The sequence below is a fragment of the Lygodium microphyllum genome, chromosome 4, assembly GCF_053477565.2.
Source record: "Lygodium microphyllum isolate KBCC chromosome 4, Lygodium_microphyllum_v1.1.10, whole genome shotgun sequence".
Classification (NCBI taxonomy): domain Eukaryota; kingdom Viridiplantae; phylum Streptophyta; class Polypodiopsida; order Schizaeales; family Lygodiaceae; genus Lygodium; species Lygodium microphyllum.
Genome location: NC_141138.1, coordinates 124788645 through 124807338, shown reverse-complemented (window position 1 = coordinate 124807338; position 18694 = coordinate 124788645). Strand labels below are relative to the sequence as shown.

At 41.4% G+C, this 18694-nt stretch overlaps 1 protein-coding gene across 1 annotated transcript; it reads right to left on the bottom strand.

Moving 5' to 3' along the window:
- Nucleotides 1-5475: 5475 nt before the first annotated feature.
- On the bottom strand, nucleotides 5476-18481 carry LOC148037583 (putative pentatricopeptide repeat-containing protein At1g68930). The gene is made up of 5 exons (XM_087677123.1): nucleotides 18316-18481; nucleotides 13124-13486; nucleotides 11528-11764; nucleotides 5846-6208; nucleotides 5476-5720 (listed from the first exon to the last, which is right to left on the bottom strand). The coding sequence occupies exons 1-5, from the start codon at nucleotides 18479-18481 to the stop codon at nucleotides 5476-5478; spliced, it is 1374 nt and encodes a 457-aa protein (XP_087533249.1).
- Nucleotides 18482-18694: the final 213 nt, after the last annotated feature.

Below are 18694 nucleotides of genomic sequence, written 5' to 3'. Positions count from 1 at the left end.
GAAGCTACGTGGAGAGAGAAGAAAGTAGTTTAGTGGGAGAAGATGCCAATGACGAAGATGGAGGTGATAATGATGATGGTGATGGTAGAGTGGAGGCGGTAGTATCGCTGCAACAGGCGGCAGTGGCGGGAGGCGTGTGGCGGCAGCTCTCTGGCATGGCGACGACGATGGCGGGCAACACGTTGTCGTCGTATTGAGGGTTGAAGGCCTCCCACCGAGGTTTAGAGCAGAAGAAGAGTGTGGGATTCAAGGATTGGAGAAGGAGGAAAGATTGGGATTTGACAAGATTTGGGTTTTAGAATTGACTTAGTTGAAGAAGAAGATATCAAGTTTTTTCTGTTTATTTAGCATACATGAATGGAATGAATAACTTTGTCTTGATCACATCAAATGCATTTGGGAAAAATAAGCCATTACATAAGGGATAATCTTAGATTTAAACCAAATGCATATTCCAAATGCAAGCTCAAATGGTTTTTATTTCATGTACATGGATGGATAACAACTCCAAGAAACAAGTATTTTGATGGTAGACTCAAGTACATTCAAGGCATAGTTCAAAAGCTCATGAAATGCATTGATTAAGCATAAATTTAACTTCAGCCCTGTTTTAAAACAGTGATTTTCAGCCCATAATCAAGCTCCAAAAGTGTACATAATCTCAAGAATAAGCTCCTCTAATCATTCACAAGTAAAGCCCTGATGTTAAGAGGTTAATTTCCTCTATTACAACCACATAGATCACTTGTTTACTCATCAAAATGGACAAGAATAGTGGGCTGCCCTATTTATGACTGGTTTTTTCAGCCCATAACAACCCATATACCTTCAAATTCCTCCCCTTTGCTTGCCCCAAAGTCACTCATTCATTGGACCATGAATAAGGTAAAAAAATGAGAGAAGACGTACACAAGAGCAGGCTGAATCCTTTTTCTCAGGTTTTCCCCCTTTTATGGACTGTCAAACCATTCATTTTCGTCATACCAAATGGACGAGTAAGAAGAGCTCTCACCTTCCTTGTTTGTAACCCCTTCTTCAGCTCTAGTTTGTCTTGAGTTTGCATGCTTTGGAGCATGCACCATTGCCCACTGCTCCTTCTCCAGTTGTCACAGGTATGCAGGCCCGCTTTTTGAGCCAAAAAATGCGGGCTGCATCTTGCTCAGCTTCCACTTATCTTTTTGACCACTTAGGTCACTTACATGTCATTTTAGTCCATTATTTCAGGTCCCCCATGAACCTAGTGGACTTTTGGCACTTTTCTTGATTTCTAACCAAATTTTCTACTTGAACCAATGTGGCTTATCCTGCAAACCGTCAATTACTTCCAGCTAATCAAGTTGTGGGTTCCCATAGACTTAATTTTTTATCAATATACGTGGTACAACTGAAAATTGTAAGACAAATACAAAAGAACTTATGTAACTAAGTGATATCTAAGTCGGTTGTTGGGTAACAATGACCGAGTTATGTATGAAAATTCCTCATCTAAATCCTCGTAAAGTTCTTCTGTGTTCATAAGAATTCCATGATTTATATTATGAACAATAAACTTTCTGACATTCACCCCCTCCTAACCTGTACATCCTCCAGCATGTGCCATTTCACAAGATTACAGGTTTAAGGAGGGTCTTCTTATGACATATCTTCATCTTCATCCTCTAAGTCTTCTTCATCTTGCTTGTCTTTAAGTAGATGGCTCAAATCCAAGTCATCAAGCTCATAAGTAGAAGACTCTCTTCATTTAAAGAGCTTGACACGTTTACCAGCTATTGGTATGTTGAGACCATGGTCCCATCCATTTCAGCCAAAGTATAAGTAGCATTATCATGTACTACTTTCACCACATATGGTCCAAACCATCACTTGGCTAACTTTCTATGAGCACTATATTGATTTTCCAGGCTGCTGTCATAGACAAGTACCCAATCATTCTCTTGAATAGCTCTTGGACGGAGTCGATGATGCTTTTCAAACCTCCTCTTATTCTTCAATCTTGCTGCCTTCAGCCTTTCAATGGCTATCTTGACATCTTCTGGCCTTCTTTCAAGCTATCTTATGCGCAAAGTCAGCAACTCTTCTCTATTTATGCCTTCATCACAAGGCAAGATACTCCATGTGACAATAGACTCCTCAATAGGCATAATAGGTGGCTGCCCATAAATCAGTTCAGCCGGCATATAACCTGTTACTGCACTATGGGTAGTTCTATCAGCCCATAATGCAAATGGTAGCATTCTAGGCCATTCCCTCATCTTTCCTTGCCAAGATTTTGCCAATGCTTTGAGAATTGGTTGATGACCTCTTTCGCTCTTACCATTGCCTTCAGGGTTGTAGGCTGATGTAAGAGATAGCTTGATTCCCAATAGAGCAAAGAAATGGCAAGCCTCATCGGCATCCAATTCTCCTCTATCAGCAGTTACTTTGGCAACACAGCCATACCTGCAAAATACTTCTTCAAGTAAAATCCTACAAACGGCTTGAGTAAACTTTGTTGTCAAGGCCTTTCCTTCCACTTGATTTGTGAGATCTTCTCTAGCAAGTACTAGATATCTCATGTTCCAAATTCCTGTAGGCATGGTTACTAAATCAATAACCCATCTATAGTGAATGGATAAAGGAAAGGTAGGCTGAAGCCCATCTCTATGCTTAACCATAGAGTACATTTGACAAACATGACAAGACTCAACAAAATGCTCAATGTCTTTATACATGTTTTGCCACCAAAATTTCTCTTTTATTTTGGCAAAAGTGCCCCATATGCCTCTATGACCAACCAATAGGCTTTCATGAAATTCTTGCATGACCTGTCTTTGAGTCTTCTTGTCTCCTAAGACACGAAAAGGCGCCCTTCCTTTCTTTTTTGCATGCCTCCAAAGGTAGCCATCTTTGAGAAAAAAGCCATAAGCTTTTCTCTTGATTCTCTTGAACTCTTCATTAGTCCAATCTTCCTTCTTTGTCATAGTGCTCAGAAATTGGCCAATTTTCAGCCAATCACCTGCATAATATTCTTCTTTAAAGTGTGAACAAACCATAACAAAACATTGAGCATGCTGTCTATCAGATGCCCACTGTCCTTCTATGGTTGTTTCTTCTTTCTTTGCTGATGTAAAATTTGTTTCAGCAGCTGCTATAATTGATATTGTACCTACATTTTTTACCAGCTAAACTATCATTACGTACAGCTATACTTGCTGTTTTCAGATCTGAACCTGCAATTAGAGCATCATTTTTAGCAAATATGGACTCTGATTCTTCCTCATCCATCATCTCTTCTTCATCCTTATATCTGGCACGCGAAAGCATGTCAGCAACTAGATTATCTCTTCCTGCAATATGTTTCAAATCAGGATTTAAGGATTTAATATAGGCTATCCATCTTAGCGTAGCTATATCGGGAGTGGAACAGTTGGCAATCATGCCCAAGAGTGGAAGACAATCTATTTCAACTATTACATGTGCGCCCATGAAGTACTCCCGGTCACATTTCAATGCAGTTACTACTCCCCAAAGTTCTCTTTTAATTTGAGCATACCTTCTTTGTCATTCATTAAGAACCTTTGCTCCAAAGCGAATTGCATATTTGTTGCCTTCAAGGTCATCTTGACTGACTGCCCATCCTATTCCAATAGGACTTGTGTCCACTGTGAGTATGATAGGCTGTCCATTAGAGTAATTAGCCCTCTTTAAGGTGGGGGCTGAAATCAACAATTTCTTCAATTTCTGAATAGCTTGAGTATGTTCTTTTTCCCATATAAACCTTTGGCCTTTTTTTAGCAGCTGGTAAAGATTTTCAGTAACATGAGCGATGTCGAAGGTTTTTTGAAAGCCAAGTCGCAACCACTGAGGACTTTGAATAATTCCAGGATAGAAGATTCAACATGTGAATAATCTTAATGATCAATTTTCCACACAGCAACAAGTTCCAGACGGTTTTGTTTTATGGTTGTGAGTGTATTCCTTCAGATTTTATAACAGCATTACAATATGAATGGATTATGGCATCTACACATGGCACTTGCAAGCTTCGTAAAGCTGATTAATGCTAGACATTGCAAACTCCAACATACATGTGAATGCAGGAAATAACCAGTCTTTCACAAAGGATCATATTTGCATTTCAACAACTCTTCAGAAGATTTTTGTAGTTTTGAGAATTTCAAACTCAATCTTCATGTCCAGAAGAACATTTATATTCAGTCCTTCAAATGTAATAAACATGACATCTCCTTACCCTTCTCTGCAGTCTTCTGTAGTAGAACTCCGTTCATGCAACTGTTATTAGCCGTTACTTTCAAGAGAATCAGTGTGCTATTGAAGAATGCTTGAAGGCTGAAGCCCAGGATGGTAAACACAGCAAAATGGTTGATTGTATTGAAAACCAAGTCTTCATCACCATCGACATCGACTTGTTCCTCGTCTCCATCATTATGACTGTATACTGGAGTCAGTCTTGCATCACGATCATCCTCTGCGCATTTTTGCAGAAACAGGACCATATAAACAGCACCAGCAAAAATTGGAAAACTAGCAATGATCCCACAATGCCAGCAGCCATCGTCACTGAATTCAAAACACGTTTCAAACTGACACCTATTGCACAATTCGGCGAGTGCGTTTTTTATAGAGGATATGAAAACCACATTCACGGCATTATATCTCATCTCTTGGAACAACTGGCAGAATCAGAGAGTTGACAAGACTAGTAGCCCTTGCGGCCTCTGCCAACGTTCCCAATTTCTCAATCTTATGTGGCCCTCATCTTCTTCAACACTCCCACTGTCCTCCACTGTGATGACTTCTGAATGTGATCTGCGAGCCAATACAAGAGCTCTTGGTAAGAAGAACAGCTTTTGAATCTTTACGGGTGTACACACAGTGCTGGAGCAAGCAATCTTTTGTACGCTGGCTTTAGATCGCATCAGAAGCGGAAGTCTCCTTTCCTGTAGATGATGGCTTGTTTCCTTTGCCGAGATGTATACCCCAGGCGTTGCCACAAGCGAGGTACTCGAGTTCCTGACATGGATAATCCATGAAATACCCTCAGCTTCACCGCAATGCTTGTTTGAATATCGGGGTCACGCAGGTCTCTACGCTAGTGTATATCTCATCCATATCTTCAATTCGCTTTCGCCTTCCCTTGCTGGGATCTTCTCAGTCCATCAAAGCCCACTGCTTCTCCCATCCTCTACAGAGTGAAGAGAACGCAGAGAGTGAAGAGAACGCTGAGGAGTGTGTATTGCTTTCTCGTCCTTCTGCCTATGACGACGATACTGATGCGATATGCGAGATCACGAAGCTCGATCTTGTGCCCAGTACAGCTAATCAGTGAGTGCGGCCTGCTATCATCATGAACATGAATAATACTAGCACGACCAACATGAGCTTCATGCACGCAGGCTGCTGCTTCTTCTTCTCCACGTACTCCATCATCCTCATCATCGTGCTTGTCGTCCCCGCGCCTTCCTTCCGTTCCCTCTAAAACTGGCGAGCTCCGATGTCATCTCCTTCCCAATTCGACCCTTCCCTCGTCGTCATCCCCGACGACACCACGATCTCGTCCCCTTCAGTCTGGACTACTTCTTTTTCTCCCCTCTCGTCACCTTCGGCTTTTTCTCCTTCACAGCAACGTCTTCCTCCTTTTCCCCCCCTCTGTTCCAGCAGCCTTTTCCGTTGATATCTCTTCATCCCCCCAATTAGCCTCGCTCCTTTTCTTCCCCCAGCTATTTCCGTCAAGCATCAGTTAGAATTGTGGGCCATGGAACTAGAAACGATATTCCATTTTCAGCTCCTCAGCTTTTATGTCTATCATTAAACTTCTGCACACCCTTACTATACTATTGCACACCCTGATGAGCAAAGATGTTGGACATTAAAATGTAAACCGAAGACTTTCGTTCATTAGCATCAACTGCCAACTCAAATGCCTTCTTACCGAGGTCTAGGCTGCCCAATTCTCTGCATGCAGTTAGCACAGTATTCCAGGAGGCTTGATCAGGTTGGAGATGCATCTTATTCAACATAGTGAGAGCTGCATTGAATTGTCCCAAACGGCCAAAGAGGTCAACCATGCGATTATAGTGCTTAATAGTTGGACAAATACCATACTCCTTGTCCATAGATTCGAAATACAATAGGCCTTTATCTATAAGACCTGCATGACTACAGACAGCGAGAACACTAGCAAAAGTGATACTGTCTGGCTGAATACCTTCAAATTCCATCAGTTGAAAAAGATTCAGAGCATCCTCACAAAGCCCAGATTCAACATAGATTGAATACGCAGAGCATAAATGTAATCACAAAAACTAAGTGTGCATAAAGTATGAAATCGCACACACTACTTTCGGGTGGTTTTCACATCTCGAATGCGCAGCAATACGACATCCACCCCCTCTAATCCTGCGCATCCTCCGGATGGGCCAACTTACCCATGATCATTATCATCAAGATCCACAAACAAATCAATCTCTTCGTTTGCATTTTCGGTAGATCAACAAGATTTTCAGCCATATCATCTGTCCCTTCCAATTCTGTCAGCTCATATGTTGCATTATCAAAGACATGTCTGACTATGTACGGCCCAAACCATCTTTTCATCATCTTCCAAAAAATCTGCAATAACTTCCTCATTTTCCACATGGTTCTAGTGTGGCTCTCATCCCAAAATAGTTTCTGCCCCTTTCGAAACAGCTGATAAAAACAATTTGCTATGTGTGCAAAATGGGGTGTCCAAGTCATGTAAAACACACAAGCTCCAATGAATCTCCGTACCTCTGAAGTAGTAGAACAATACTCAGCAATCTTGCCTATAGCATTCACCTTATCAGGTGAGGGTTTCCTGCCATAATATCCACACATATGCCCAACAATGACAACCTCATTCACTCCAAAAACAGATTTTTGCCCTGAAAGTGTCAAGTTCACTTCTTCTAACCTGGCCAAAATCTTCTCACATGCTGAAATATGATCAGCCACAAAGTACCTGCATCCCTGCTCATTTAGGCTCTCATTCTTCTCTTCTTCTGCACACCCCTTAATGGGCACATCATCCAAGAAAGGGATAGTAAGCTGAGGTATGTAATCACGAAGGACCTTATGCATGGCATTCATCATATGCGCAACAGAATTAGTAGCACCTTGAGGCAAGGTACACATCCTGACAAGCCCAATAGGAGTTCTCATGGTGGTTATGTCCCTGCTTTCCAAAGCCAGCTGAAACTGATCATAACCTGAATACAAATCACCCAAAGAATAGATGGCACGTCCAGCAAATGCCTCTGCAAACTCATCCACAACTGGACCAATACCAACATTCCTGATAGTAACCCTGTTCACTGGCTGCATGTCCTGAATAAATCGAAGAGTACCATTCTTCTTTGGAACTGTAAACCACCTGTTTGAGTATGGTGCAGATGAAGGCTCAAGGATTCCCATCCTGATCTTCTCATTCAATAAATCAATTAGCTTTAGCAAGTGTGCTTTAGGCACTGGAATAGGTCGAAGATTCCATGGGATATGAGGAATAGTAAAAATAACCATAGGAGCAATAATATCAGGATTCACACATCCAATCTCATGTGGGACAAAAGCAAATCCCCTTCCATGACGCTCAAGCATCTCCTGAAAGCATTGCTCCTCCATGGGTAACAAGAAATCACCATTTCCAATTTTTAATTCAGCAAGTGTCTCTGCTGAAAATTTATGACCAATATGCTCCGGATTCCTCAAAATTTGCTGTTTAGCAGCCCTCTCTATTTGCTGTTCACTGTCAGGTGGAAGCGGTACAGCAACCGGCTTCACCTTCTTATCCACAGTTTTGTATTTTGTGTCAACCCTGGCTTCATTATGCTCTTCTGCATTACATAAACCTTGCTGTAAATCAGCAATTCTGCACTCCAATGGCTGAATATTCTCAGCCCTCTGTTCTATGGACTGCATAGAAACAGCCCCAAACTCTGAATGCTGAAATATTTCAGCAATAAACTCTGTTGGCTGAAAATTTTCAGCCCTCTGTCTCTCTGAAAACTGATCATAACCAGCTGGAAACTCTGTTTGCTGAATTTCTTCAGCACTCAATACTCTTTGCTGAGTTACCTCAGCCTCTGACTCAATCTGTGACATAAAATCTGCAATTTCATGAAACATGTCCAGGGACTGCACTAATACATTACCATGACAATTCAGCATATCAGTTTTCAGCATATCTCTCATCTCTGTCATCGTATCTGCACAAATCACACTGTCATACATACCATCTATGTGCTCATCATCCTCCAAAATTCCTGCATTTTTCAAATTTTTCTCCTTCCTGCATATATACTGCCTGGTAGCTTTAGACAATCTAGAAGTCTTCTGATAGCTCATTGAACTGTTTGCTGAAATCCCAACATAACCGGAGGAGAAAACACCGCTGCCAGGAGGCGAGAACTCCAATCTCCTCTCCTCTGTACCACCGTCGTCTCGCGAAACGGCGGTACCTAATGAAAACCCGAATCCCTCACAGTGGGCAAGGGTGCATCTCTGAGAGTATCTCTGTTTCTAACATGATTCACACATACAGTCATAAACTGAACTGCTCTCATACCATCTTTACTGCGAATCCGTGCATAAGCAGATCCATCATCCATGACCTTTGTCTCCATGCGCATCTCTGTAATGAATGGCTGACCAAGAATTATGGGATAAGAGCATGAATCCTGCACAAAGAAATGAAAATCCTCCTCTACATCACCAATAGAAACCCTGACACTAGGGCAAGCAGCATATAAATCACCTGCAGTATTATTGGCGGCTCTCATACGCCACCCATGCTCTACATCCATAGGCCATCTGTTACTCTCATAAACTCCACGAACAATGAGATTAATCTCTGAACCATGATCAACCAATGCAACATAAGGCACCTGTTTCTCTCCAACCTTTACCATCGTCTCTGTAGTTGCCCTAGCCCAATGGCTCCGCGAAAAGTGACTACGCGGTATTAAAACAGGCTCATCAATTTCAGCATAATGCATAGGCTGAACCCTCTTCTCTACCTGCGGCAAAACAGAAGCATTATCAACCATAACCTCATCATCATCATCATCCAACTCTCCAATCAAAACTCCCTGTGCATCAGTGGTTGACAATGCATGTCTTTTCCTCTTCAGGACCTCCTGAAACTGATCCTGAAACTCTCTTTTTGAGATGCCCAAAATCTCGGAAATAGTAAAAGTCACCTCACTGCCAAGTATCTTATCATTAAAGATTTTCTTCATATCTGTAGATGTCTCAATGTCTGACATCAATCTGAATCCTGGCTGCTTTCTCTCTCTAGGCTCTTGCCTCTTTTCCCTCTTTTGAGCATCCTCCATCTGTCGATCTGGCCCTGGTCTTGAAGATGGTCCTGCAGTAGGTGGAGTAACAAACTCACCCCCTCTAGTCTTCTTAGCTGCACTTGGATTGTCTTCATCCCTCTTACGCTTCTCCTCAACAAATACATCTGCACCATGAGATTTAGCCAAATAAGCATAAATAGAATACCTGTCAACAGGCGAGTCCCATCCTGTCTCTGATCTGATGCTAGAGCCTGCGCTAGTCAAAACAGTTTGCTGAATTTTCCCCTTGTTTGCAGTCTCCATAGCATAAGTCCATAGTGCGGACTGAGTCTCCGATCCCTTCTCAATCTGTACTCCATATGCAGAAGCATCACCTCTAGCTGTCACATAAGAAGTACGCGCAGCCATATCCTCCACTAACTTCTTCATTCCACCTTTACCAAAGTTGGTAGCAAGTGGAGCTCCTGTCTCAGTCAACCAAATCTTACCATCTTGCCCCCAATATACCAAATTTTGTCTCCTTGCATCCTGGAAAGAGTCACAATCCCTGCAATGCTGATGCTCCGTACTATCACACCAAATACATCTCCGATCTCTCCTAGGAGCACTAGGAGCACTCCTAGGTGCAGTAGGAGCACTAGAAGAAGTAGTAGGCACAGTCGAAGCAAACTGCTCCTTCAACTTACCCACCAACTCCGCTTTGACTGACTCAAGTGTCAAATCTGTGATACCTTTGATTATGTCATCAATAGAAGTAGGCACCGATGGAGCGGATGGTTTTGGAGCAGAAGGTGTAGGCATCGGTCGTGGAACAGGAGGAAGAGGTGGAGTAGAAACTGTAGGCACTGGCATAGGCCAAGAAACTGGCTGAGGAGGAGAAGAAATAACAAGAATAGAAGTAGGCATAGGAGCTGATGATGGTGTAGGTGTCATGGAACCATTCTGTAGGCGAGTCTTCCATATCCTCCTCTTAGTCAATGTCGAGACTGCATCCTGAGCATCCTGCCAATCAGTTTTAAGTCCCATAGGCTTCGTGCGATCTTCAAGAAGCTCACCCAATTCTTCTTGAAGAGCAGGATCTGCAGCTTGCAAGAAAAGCTCAACTTTTTCAACATCCAATGCTCTTTGCTCAATGGCATCAAGCTGACTATATCTCTCTTCGAATTCTCGAATCAACTCTGAAGCAGCAAGACCTTTGTTTGGCATGTAGACCCACTCTCGGAATGACCGTCGAGTAGCCATACCAAAGTCCTCAAGAAAATATTCTTCTTTAAGAGCCTTCTTAAAATCTTGCCAATGTGTATTTTGAATAAACAAATCAGTCACTTTTGTTCTCAAAGCAGGTGTGACAAGACGAAGGAAGTACTTACTCATAAGTCCAGCAGGAACTCCAAAGAACCCCATCTTGATCTCATATGTCTTCAAATATGCTGAAACATTACGCCCGTCAAATAGCTTCTTCTCACTCTCAACTGCTTCAATAGCCTTAGTCGCGTTGTTTACATTCTCCTGCTCCGAGTAGAGTTGCCTTTGCTGAGACAACTGTTGTTGATGCAATTGTTGTTGCTGCTGCATATACATTTGTGTTTGCTGATTTTGGAGCTGCATATACATGGACATATTCTGCAAAATCTGTTTTAGATCCTCCGTTGAAGTACTTGACGCAGCAGTCATTGATGGAGCTGAAGTAGAGGTAGCTGGAGTTGTAGAGGAAGCTGAAATAGAGGCTGAAGTGTCTCCCATCCTGAAATTCCTGCGACGCTTTCACGTCGGGTTCACCAAAGATGTCGAAGGTTTTTTGAAAGCCAAGTCGCAACCACTGAGGACTTTGAATAATTCCAGGATAGAAGATTCAACATGTGAATAATCTTAATGATCAATTTTCCACACAGCAACAAGTTCCAGACGGTTTTGTTTTATGGTTGTGAGTGTATTCCTTCAGATTTTATAACAGCATTACAATATGAATGGATTATGGCATCTACACATGGCACTTGCAAGCTTCGTAAAGCTGATTAATGCTAGACATTGCAAACTCCAACATACATGTGAATGCAGGAAATAACCAGTCTTTCACAAAGGATCATATTTGCATTTCAACAACTCTTCAGAAGATTTTCGTAGTTTTGAGAATTTCAAACTCAATCTTCATGTCCAGAAGAACATTTATATTCAGTCCTTCAAATGTAATAAACATGACATCTCCTTACCCTTCTCTGCAGTCTTCTGTAGTAGAACTCCGTTCATGCAACTGTTATTAGCCGTTACTTTCAAGAGAATCAGTGTGCTATTGAAGGTTGCTTGAAGGCTGAAGCCCAGGATGGTAAACACAGCAAAATGGTTGATTGTATTGAAAACCAAGTCTTCATCACCATCGACATCGACTTGTTCCTCGTCTCCATCATTATGACTGTATACTGGAGTCAGTCTTGCATCACGATCATCCTCTGCGCATTTTTGCAGAAACAGGACCATATAAACAGCACCAGCAAAAATTGGAAAACTAGCAATGATCCCACAATGCCAGCAGCCATCGTCACTGAATTCAAAACACGTTTCAAACTGACACCTATTGCACAATTCGGCGAGTGCATTTTTTATAGAGGATATGAAAACCACATTCACGGCATTATATCTCATCTCTTGGAACAACTGGCAGAATCAGAGAGTTGACAAGACTAGTAGCCCTTGCGGCCTCTGCCAACGTTCCCAATTTCTCAATCTTATGTGGCCCTCATCTTCTTCAACACTCCCACTGTCCTCCACTGTGATGACTTCTGAATGTGATCTGCGAGCCAATACAAGAGCTCTTGGTAAGAAGAACAGCTTTTGAATCTTTACGGGTGTACACACAGTGCTGGAGCAAGCAATCTTTTGTACGCTGGCTTTAGATCGCATCAGAAGCGGAAGTCTCCTTTCCTGTAGATGATGGCTTGTTTCCTTTGCCGAGATGTATACCCCAGGCGTTGCCACAAGCGAGGTACTCGAGTTCTTGACATGGATAATCCATGAAATACCCTCAGCTTCACCGCAATGCTTGTTTGAATATCGGGGTCACGCAGGTCTCTACGCTAGTGTATATCTCATCCATATCTTCAATTCGCTTTCGCCTTCCCTTGCTGGGATCTTCTCAGTCCATCAAAGCCCACTGCTTCTCCCATCCTCTACAGAGTGAAGAGAACGCTGAGGAGTGTGTATTGCTTTCTCGTCCTTCTGCCTATGACGACGATACTGATGCGATATGCGAGATCACGAAGCTCGATCTTGTGCCCAGTACAGCTAATCGGTGAGTGCGGCCTGCTATCATCATGAACATGAATAATACTAGCACGACCAACATGAGCTTCATGCACGCAGGCTGCTGCTTCTTCTTCTCCACGTACTCCATCATCCTCATCATCGTGCTTGTCGTCCCCGCGCCTTCCTTCCGTTCCCTCTAAAACTGGCGAGCTCCGATGTCATCTCCTTCCCAATTCGACCCTTCCCTCGTCGTCATCCCTGACGACACCACGATCTCGTCCCCTTCAGTCTGGACTACTTCTTTTTCTCCCCTCTCGTCACCTTCGGCTTTTTCTCCTTCACAGCAACGTCTTCCTCCTTTTCCCCCCCTCTGTTCCAGCAGCCTTTTCCGTTGATATCTCTTCATCCCCCCAATTAGCCTCGCTCCTTTTCTTCCCCCAGCTATTTCCGTCAAGCATCAGTTAGAATTGTGGGCCATGGAACTAGAAACGATATTCCATTTTCAGCTCCTCAGCTTTTATGTCTATCATTAAACTTCTGCACACCCTTACTATACTATTGCACACCCTGATGAGCAAAGATGTTGGACATTAAAATGTAAACCGAAGACTTTCGTTCATTAGCATCAACTGCCAACTCAAATGCCTTCTTACCGAGGTCTAGGCTGCCCAATTCTCTGCATGCAGTTAGCACAGTATTCCAGGAGGCTTGATCAGGTTGGAGATGCATCTTATTCAACATAGTGAGAGCTGCATTGAATTGTCCCAAACGGCCAAAGAGGTCAACCATGCGATTATAGTGCTTAATAGTTGGACAAATACCATACTCCTTGTCCATAGATTCGAAATACAATAGGCCTTTATCTATAAGACCTGCATGACTACAGACAGCGAGAACACTAGCAAAAGTGATACTGTCTGGCTGAATACCTTCAAATTCCATCAGTTGAAAAAGATTCAGAGCATCCTCACAAAGCCCAAATTCAACATAGATTGAATACGCAGAGCATAAATGTAATCACAAAAACTAAGTGTGCATAAAGTATGAAATCGCACACACTACTTTCGGGTGGTTTTCACATCTCGAATGCGCAGCAATACGACAGCGAAATGTGGGATCCAAATAAGGTAGAAGACACATGCTCCAAGAAATCTTCTCACCTCCGAAACATTTGTGCATATTTCTCGCATTTTGCTAATAGCATCAATCTTGGTTGGAGAAGGCTTTCGGTCATATGGACCACACATATGCCCTACCACAAGAACTTCTTTGACTCCAAAAACAAATTTAGCACCTGAAAGAGTAAGATGGACTTCTTCCAATTTAGATAAGATTTGAGCACAATCATTAATATGATCGGAAACAAACTTGTGACATCCAAGTTCATTGAGTTCTTCATTCTTCTCATGAACTTCACATCCTTTGATCGGTACATCATCAAGGAAAGGAAGAGTTAGTTGGGGAATATAATCTCTCAATACTTTATGCATGGCATTCATCATGTGAGCTACTGAATTTGTAGCCCCTTGAGGTAGAGTACACATGCGGACTAAACCAAGAGGCGTCTTCATTGTGGTAATGTCTCAGCTCTCCAAAGCAAGCTGAAATTGGTCATAGCCCGAATATAAATCTCCCATAGAATAAATTTCTCTACCTGCAAAAGCCTCAACAAATTCATCAACAATTGGCTCCGAACCAACATTTCTAATAGTGACTTTATTGACAGGCTGTAAATCTTGAATGAATCGCAAAGATCCATTCTTCTAAGGCACGGTAAAACATTGGTTGGAATATGGAGCTGAAGATGGCTCCAATATTCGCATTTTTATCTTTTCATTTAAAAGCTCTAGTAACTTAGGCAAATGAGCCCTTGGTACCATAATTGGTTTAAGATTCCAAGGAATGTGTGGGACCGTGAAAATCACCATTGGTGCCACAACACTTGGATCCACACAGCCAATTTCATGTGGCTGAAATGAAAAAGCTTTTCCATGTTTCTTTAACATCTGCATGAAGATTTGCTTTTCAGCTGGCAAGAGAAAAGAGTCTTCACCAATTTTCAGCTCTTGTAAACTTTCAGCTGTAAATTGGTGACCAATATCTTTGGGATCACGAAGGCTTGGCTGTTTGGATGCCCTTTCTGCCAGTCCTTCACTTTCGGGTGGTAGAGGAGTAGCCATCGGCTTAACCTTTTTGTCAACTGTCTTATACTTTGTTTCTACTCTTACCTCATCCTTGTTTGGCTGTCAAAAATCTTATTGATCTGCAAATTCTTGAATTATGACATACATATCCAATGTGCATACCTGTATGGACTGATTTCCATCTTGATTTTCTGCATGAACAGCTACATATATTTCAACCAATGTATCATTATAAATCAGCCCATGAAATAGCCCTGAAATTTCTTCATCTTTAGGCAAAACATCAATTTTCTTCAGCTCTCGTTCCACATGACATAAATGCTTTCTTTCAGCCCTATTCATGGCTGAAAACTGTTTATAACAGCCCACACTGTTGGCCGTAAAAACCTGCAAGTCAGCTTTTGGCATTACCCCCTTTACTTGTGGAGGAAAATTTTTATGACATGAAGCACCATCATAGCCTCCACTTATAGCAGTGCTACCCGAAAACCCTTAAATTCTTGAGCATTAGGAGGTACAGGATGATCTCTTAATCGATCTCTATTTCGGTGATGATTTACACATATAGTCAAAAATTGGACAGCTTTGTTATTATCCTTACTTCTTATCTGAGCATATGATGAACTATCATCAAGGGCCTTTGTCTCCAAATGAGATTTAAAAATAAAAGCTTGTCCAAGAATGATAGGATAGCTACAGGAATCTTGAACAAAGAAATGAAATTCATCTTTTGTATTACCAATAGTAACTTGTACATAAGGGCACGCCGCATAGAGTTCGCCAGAGGAGTTATTGGCTACTTTCATGTGCCATCCTAGGTCCACATCTATGGGCCATCCACCATTCTCATAGAGACTTCTTGACATGTCATTGATTTTCAAGCCATGGTCTATAAGGGCAATGCATGGAGTCTCTTTTTCTTCAATCTTAACAACGGTTTCGGTGGTCGCCCTTGCCCAATGGGTATGGGAGTAGTGACTACTAATAATAAAGTGAGCATCACTTTCTTCTTGCATGTTGTAAAGATGAGCTTATTTCTTATGCATGGGCTGCACTTTGGACTGAGAAGACACCACCATAACATTTTCTGCAATAGCTTCTTCAATTTTTGCTTCATAGATGTCTTCATTTTTGGCTTCTATGGCTGCAATCAATTCTTTGATTGCCTCCAATCAAATCCCTTGAGTTTTCAGCTTCTCTTCATCCTACAAATACACATGAAGCGCTTGCAAAAAAGCATGCACGGATTCTTCAGTTTCCTCACCAACATATTGTCTTTTTCGTTTAATTACATCAATTATTACATCATGAAATCCTCGTTTTGCAATTTCAAGAATTTCACCTAATGTAAATTCAATTCTACTTCCAACAATCCTTTCTTCTAGGATCCGCTTAAGATCCCTTGCAGTCTCTATGTCAAACTGTAACTTGTAGCTAGGATGTTTGCTTTTTCTTTTTCCTTCCATCTTCTTTACTTGAGGGGCATCTCCCATATCAAGCTCTGGCGGTGATGGATTTTCAATAGCCTTTTGCTGATCCGGTTTACTTCTTGCCACATGTTTAGTTGGCCCCGAAGAGGAGGGACCGGCAACATCTTCATCTCTTCTTCTCTTTTCTTCTACCATAGCTTCATGATTATTAATTTCAGTTAACCGAGTGAAAGCTAAAAATGAATCAACTGGCTCGGTCCATCCGGTTCCTCCTCGGATGCATTGACTGGTAGTAGTTAAATCATATTTGGTTGCCTTGCCTTGCTCCATGCGATCTAAGGCCTGCATCCACACTTTAGATTTTGCATCAGTTTTACATGCTTTAACAATTTCATTAGTTGGCTCAATTTGCAGCCATAGGTTGCTGCATCAACAGCTGCATAGGCTGTTCTTGTTGCAAAATCCTCCAGTCTTTTCTTCATGCCACCGTTATCGAAATTTGGCTCAAGAGGAAGCCCGGTTTCGATTGCATGAATTTTACCATCCTTCCAAAAGACTAATTTTTGCGCTTCAACTTCACGGAATGCACCGCACTCCCTCTTATCATGTTGTAGACTATCACACCAAATACAACATCTTTTGAAGCCTTCTCGTACGGGTCTTTGGGCAGTTGACCATCCCCTTTCTTCCACTTTCACATCAAGCCCCTCCACCTTGGAATTAATCTCCGTTAGATTAAGATGGAGATCCCGTATGCTCTTAATTAGCTCATCCATGACATCCTTCTTTGGAGATGGAATAGCAGGATTTCTTGGTTGCTTGGCCATAAAGAGAGGAGGTCAAGAAACAAGAACAGGCTCCTTCATGGATTCAGTTGGTGTAGAGGTAGATCCCCATCTTAGGCACATCCGCTCTCTTCGAGCAATCATATTATTGGGCATAGCCTGATTTTTAGGATGCCCAACTGCTTTATTCTTTATTTGGATAAAAGCAAACACAAAAGCCAAAAGCATGCCAATTGTAAATTGGGCTATTTTTTAGCTTGGAGATGAATAAATTTATAAATACATGCCTTGTGAAGCACTCACACAAGGCATGGGGGAGATTGCACCCAGTTTGTCCTTTTGTCTCATGTCATGCAAACCTTTCTTCTTGCTTTATGAGCTTTTGTAGAGTTCTTTGTTCTTGGGGACCTTCCGACGTTCACTACGTGCGCATACATCATTTGATTTGCACACCAACAACAAACGATTCAAAAATCAAATACTTTCATTCATAATAACATCCAGAATCGTCACTCCATAGAGTGATACAAAACCATCTTACGTATATATATATATATATATATATATATATATATATATATATATATATATATATATATATATATATATATATATATATATATATATATATATATACATACATATCTCTCTCTCTCTCTCAGCTACATTGTGAGTAGCACATGCAAAAGCAATTGACTCTAGATTAAGGTAGAAGAAGAAGAAGAAGAAGCATCATAGGAAGATTAACAAGAAGAATAATATGTATGAGAACAGACTAACATGATCATGAGCATACCTTTGATGTCTCAAATTGTCGAATCTCTCCCTTGTGTCTCTTGCTTTGTTGGGTCTATCTCTCTTATTTATTTACTATTACTTTATTATTTTAGCATTTTGCATTGCGACTCATAGCCAAGTTGGTCGACAACACGTTCATCATTTGTTGGAATAGCCACACAAGCATACATGTCGCAAGGACCACACACAAGTACTTTTCGCACATTGTGTTGCACATGGCACTTGTGCAAGAGTAACATGTCAAGCATCACTCATTGAACACATACGTGTCTCTAGGTACTTGTGTATAACCTCCTCTCTCCTCACATAAGAGATAAATTTTGTAATGAAGAAAATGGCCCATACTACTTAATTCTCCTCCCTTTACATAGGCTTAAGGCTTCTCAATGTTCAAAGCTTTCAATTAAGCTTTTTAAGGCTTCTATTGTTTAGAAACTTGAAAAGTCTAAAGGCTTTTAAACATGTACAAATGATTTTTATAATCTTTTTTTCTTATAATCTTTTTTAAATTCTTAGGTAGATAAGGTGTAGATATGATTCTGTAGCATGGTAAATCTATTTAATTTCCTAGTCCACCTCGTGCAACAATAGGTTCACCCACCCCCCCGAAACTCGATCACCACCAGGTATATCCCTATCATCAATGCCCCGTATGCCTTCTCTCCACATGCCTGCACCCTGCCGCCGCTGATTCTGGACATGTTGGCCCTTCCTTCAATGATGTCACTGTTGCTGTCAACGTCATCAACACTAGTCCCTGCATTCATTATTCACATTACCAAACATCAATGATGCAACATAGTCTCGTAGGAAACATGTTTTAATAGCATAATGAAAGATAAAGCATCTCCTAGGAAAAAGGTTTTTAATAATATGATGAAAAGAGGGGTTGAATAAAAAAATGAGAAAAAAGATAAAGAAAATTTGATAGACGTGTAAAGATATGGTTACAAGTGACTTCTTAAACTAATGCAAATACA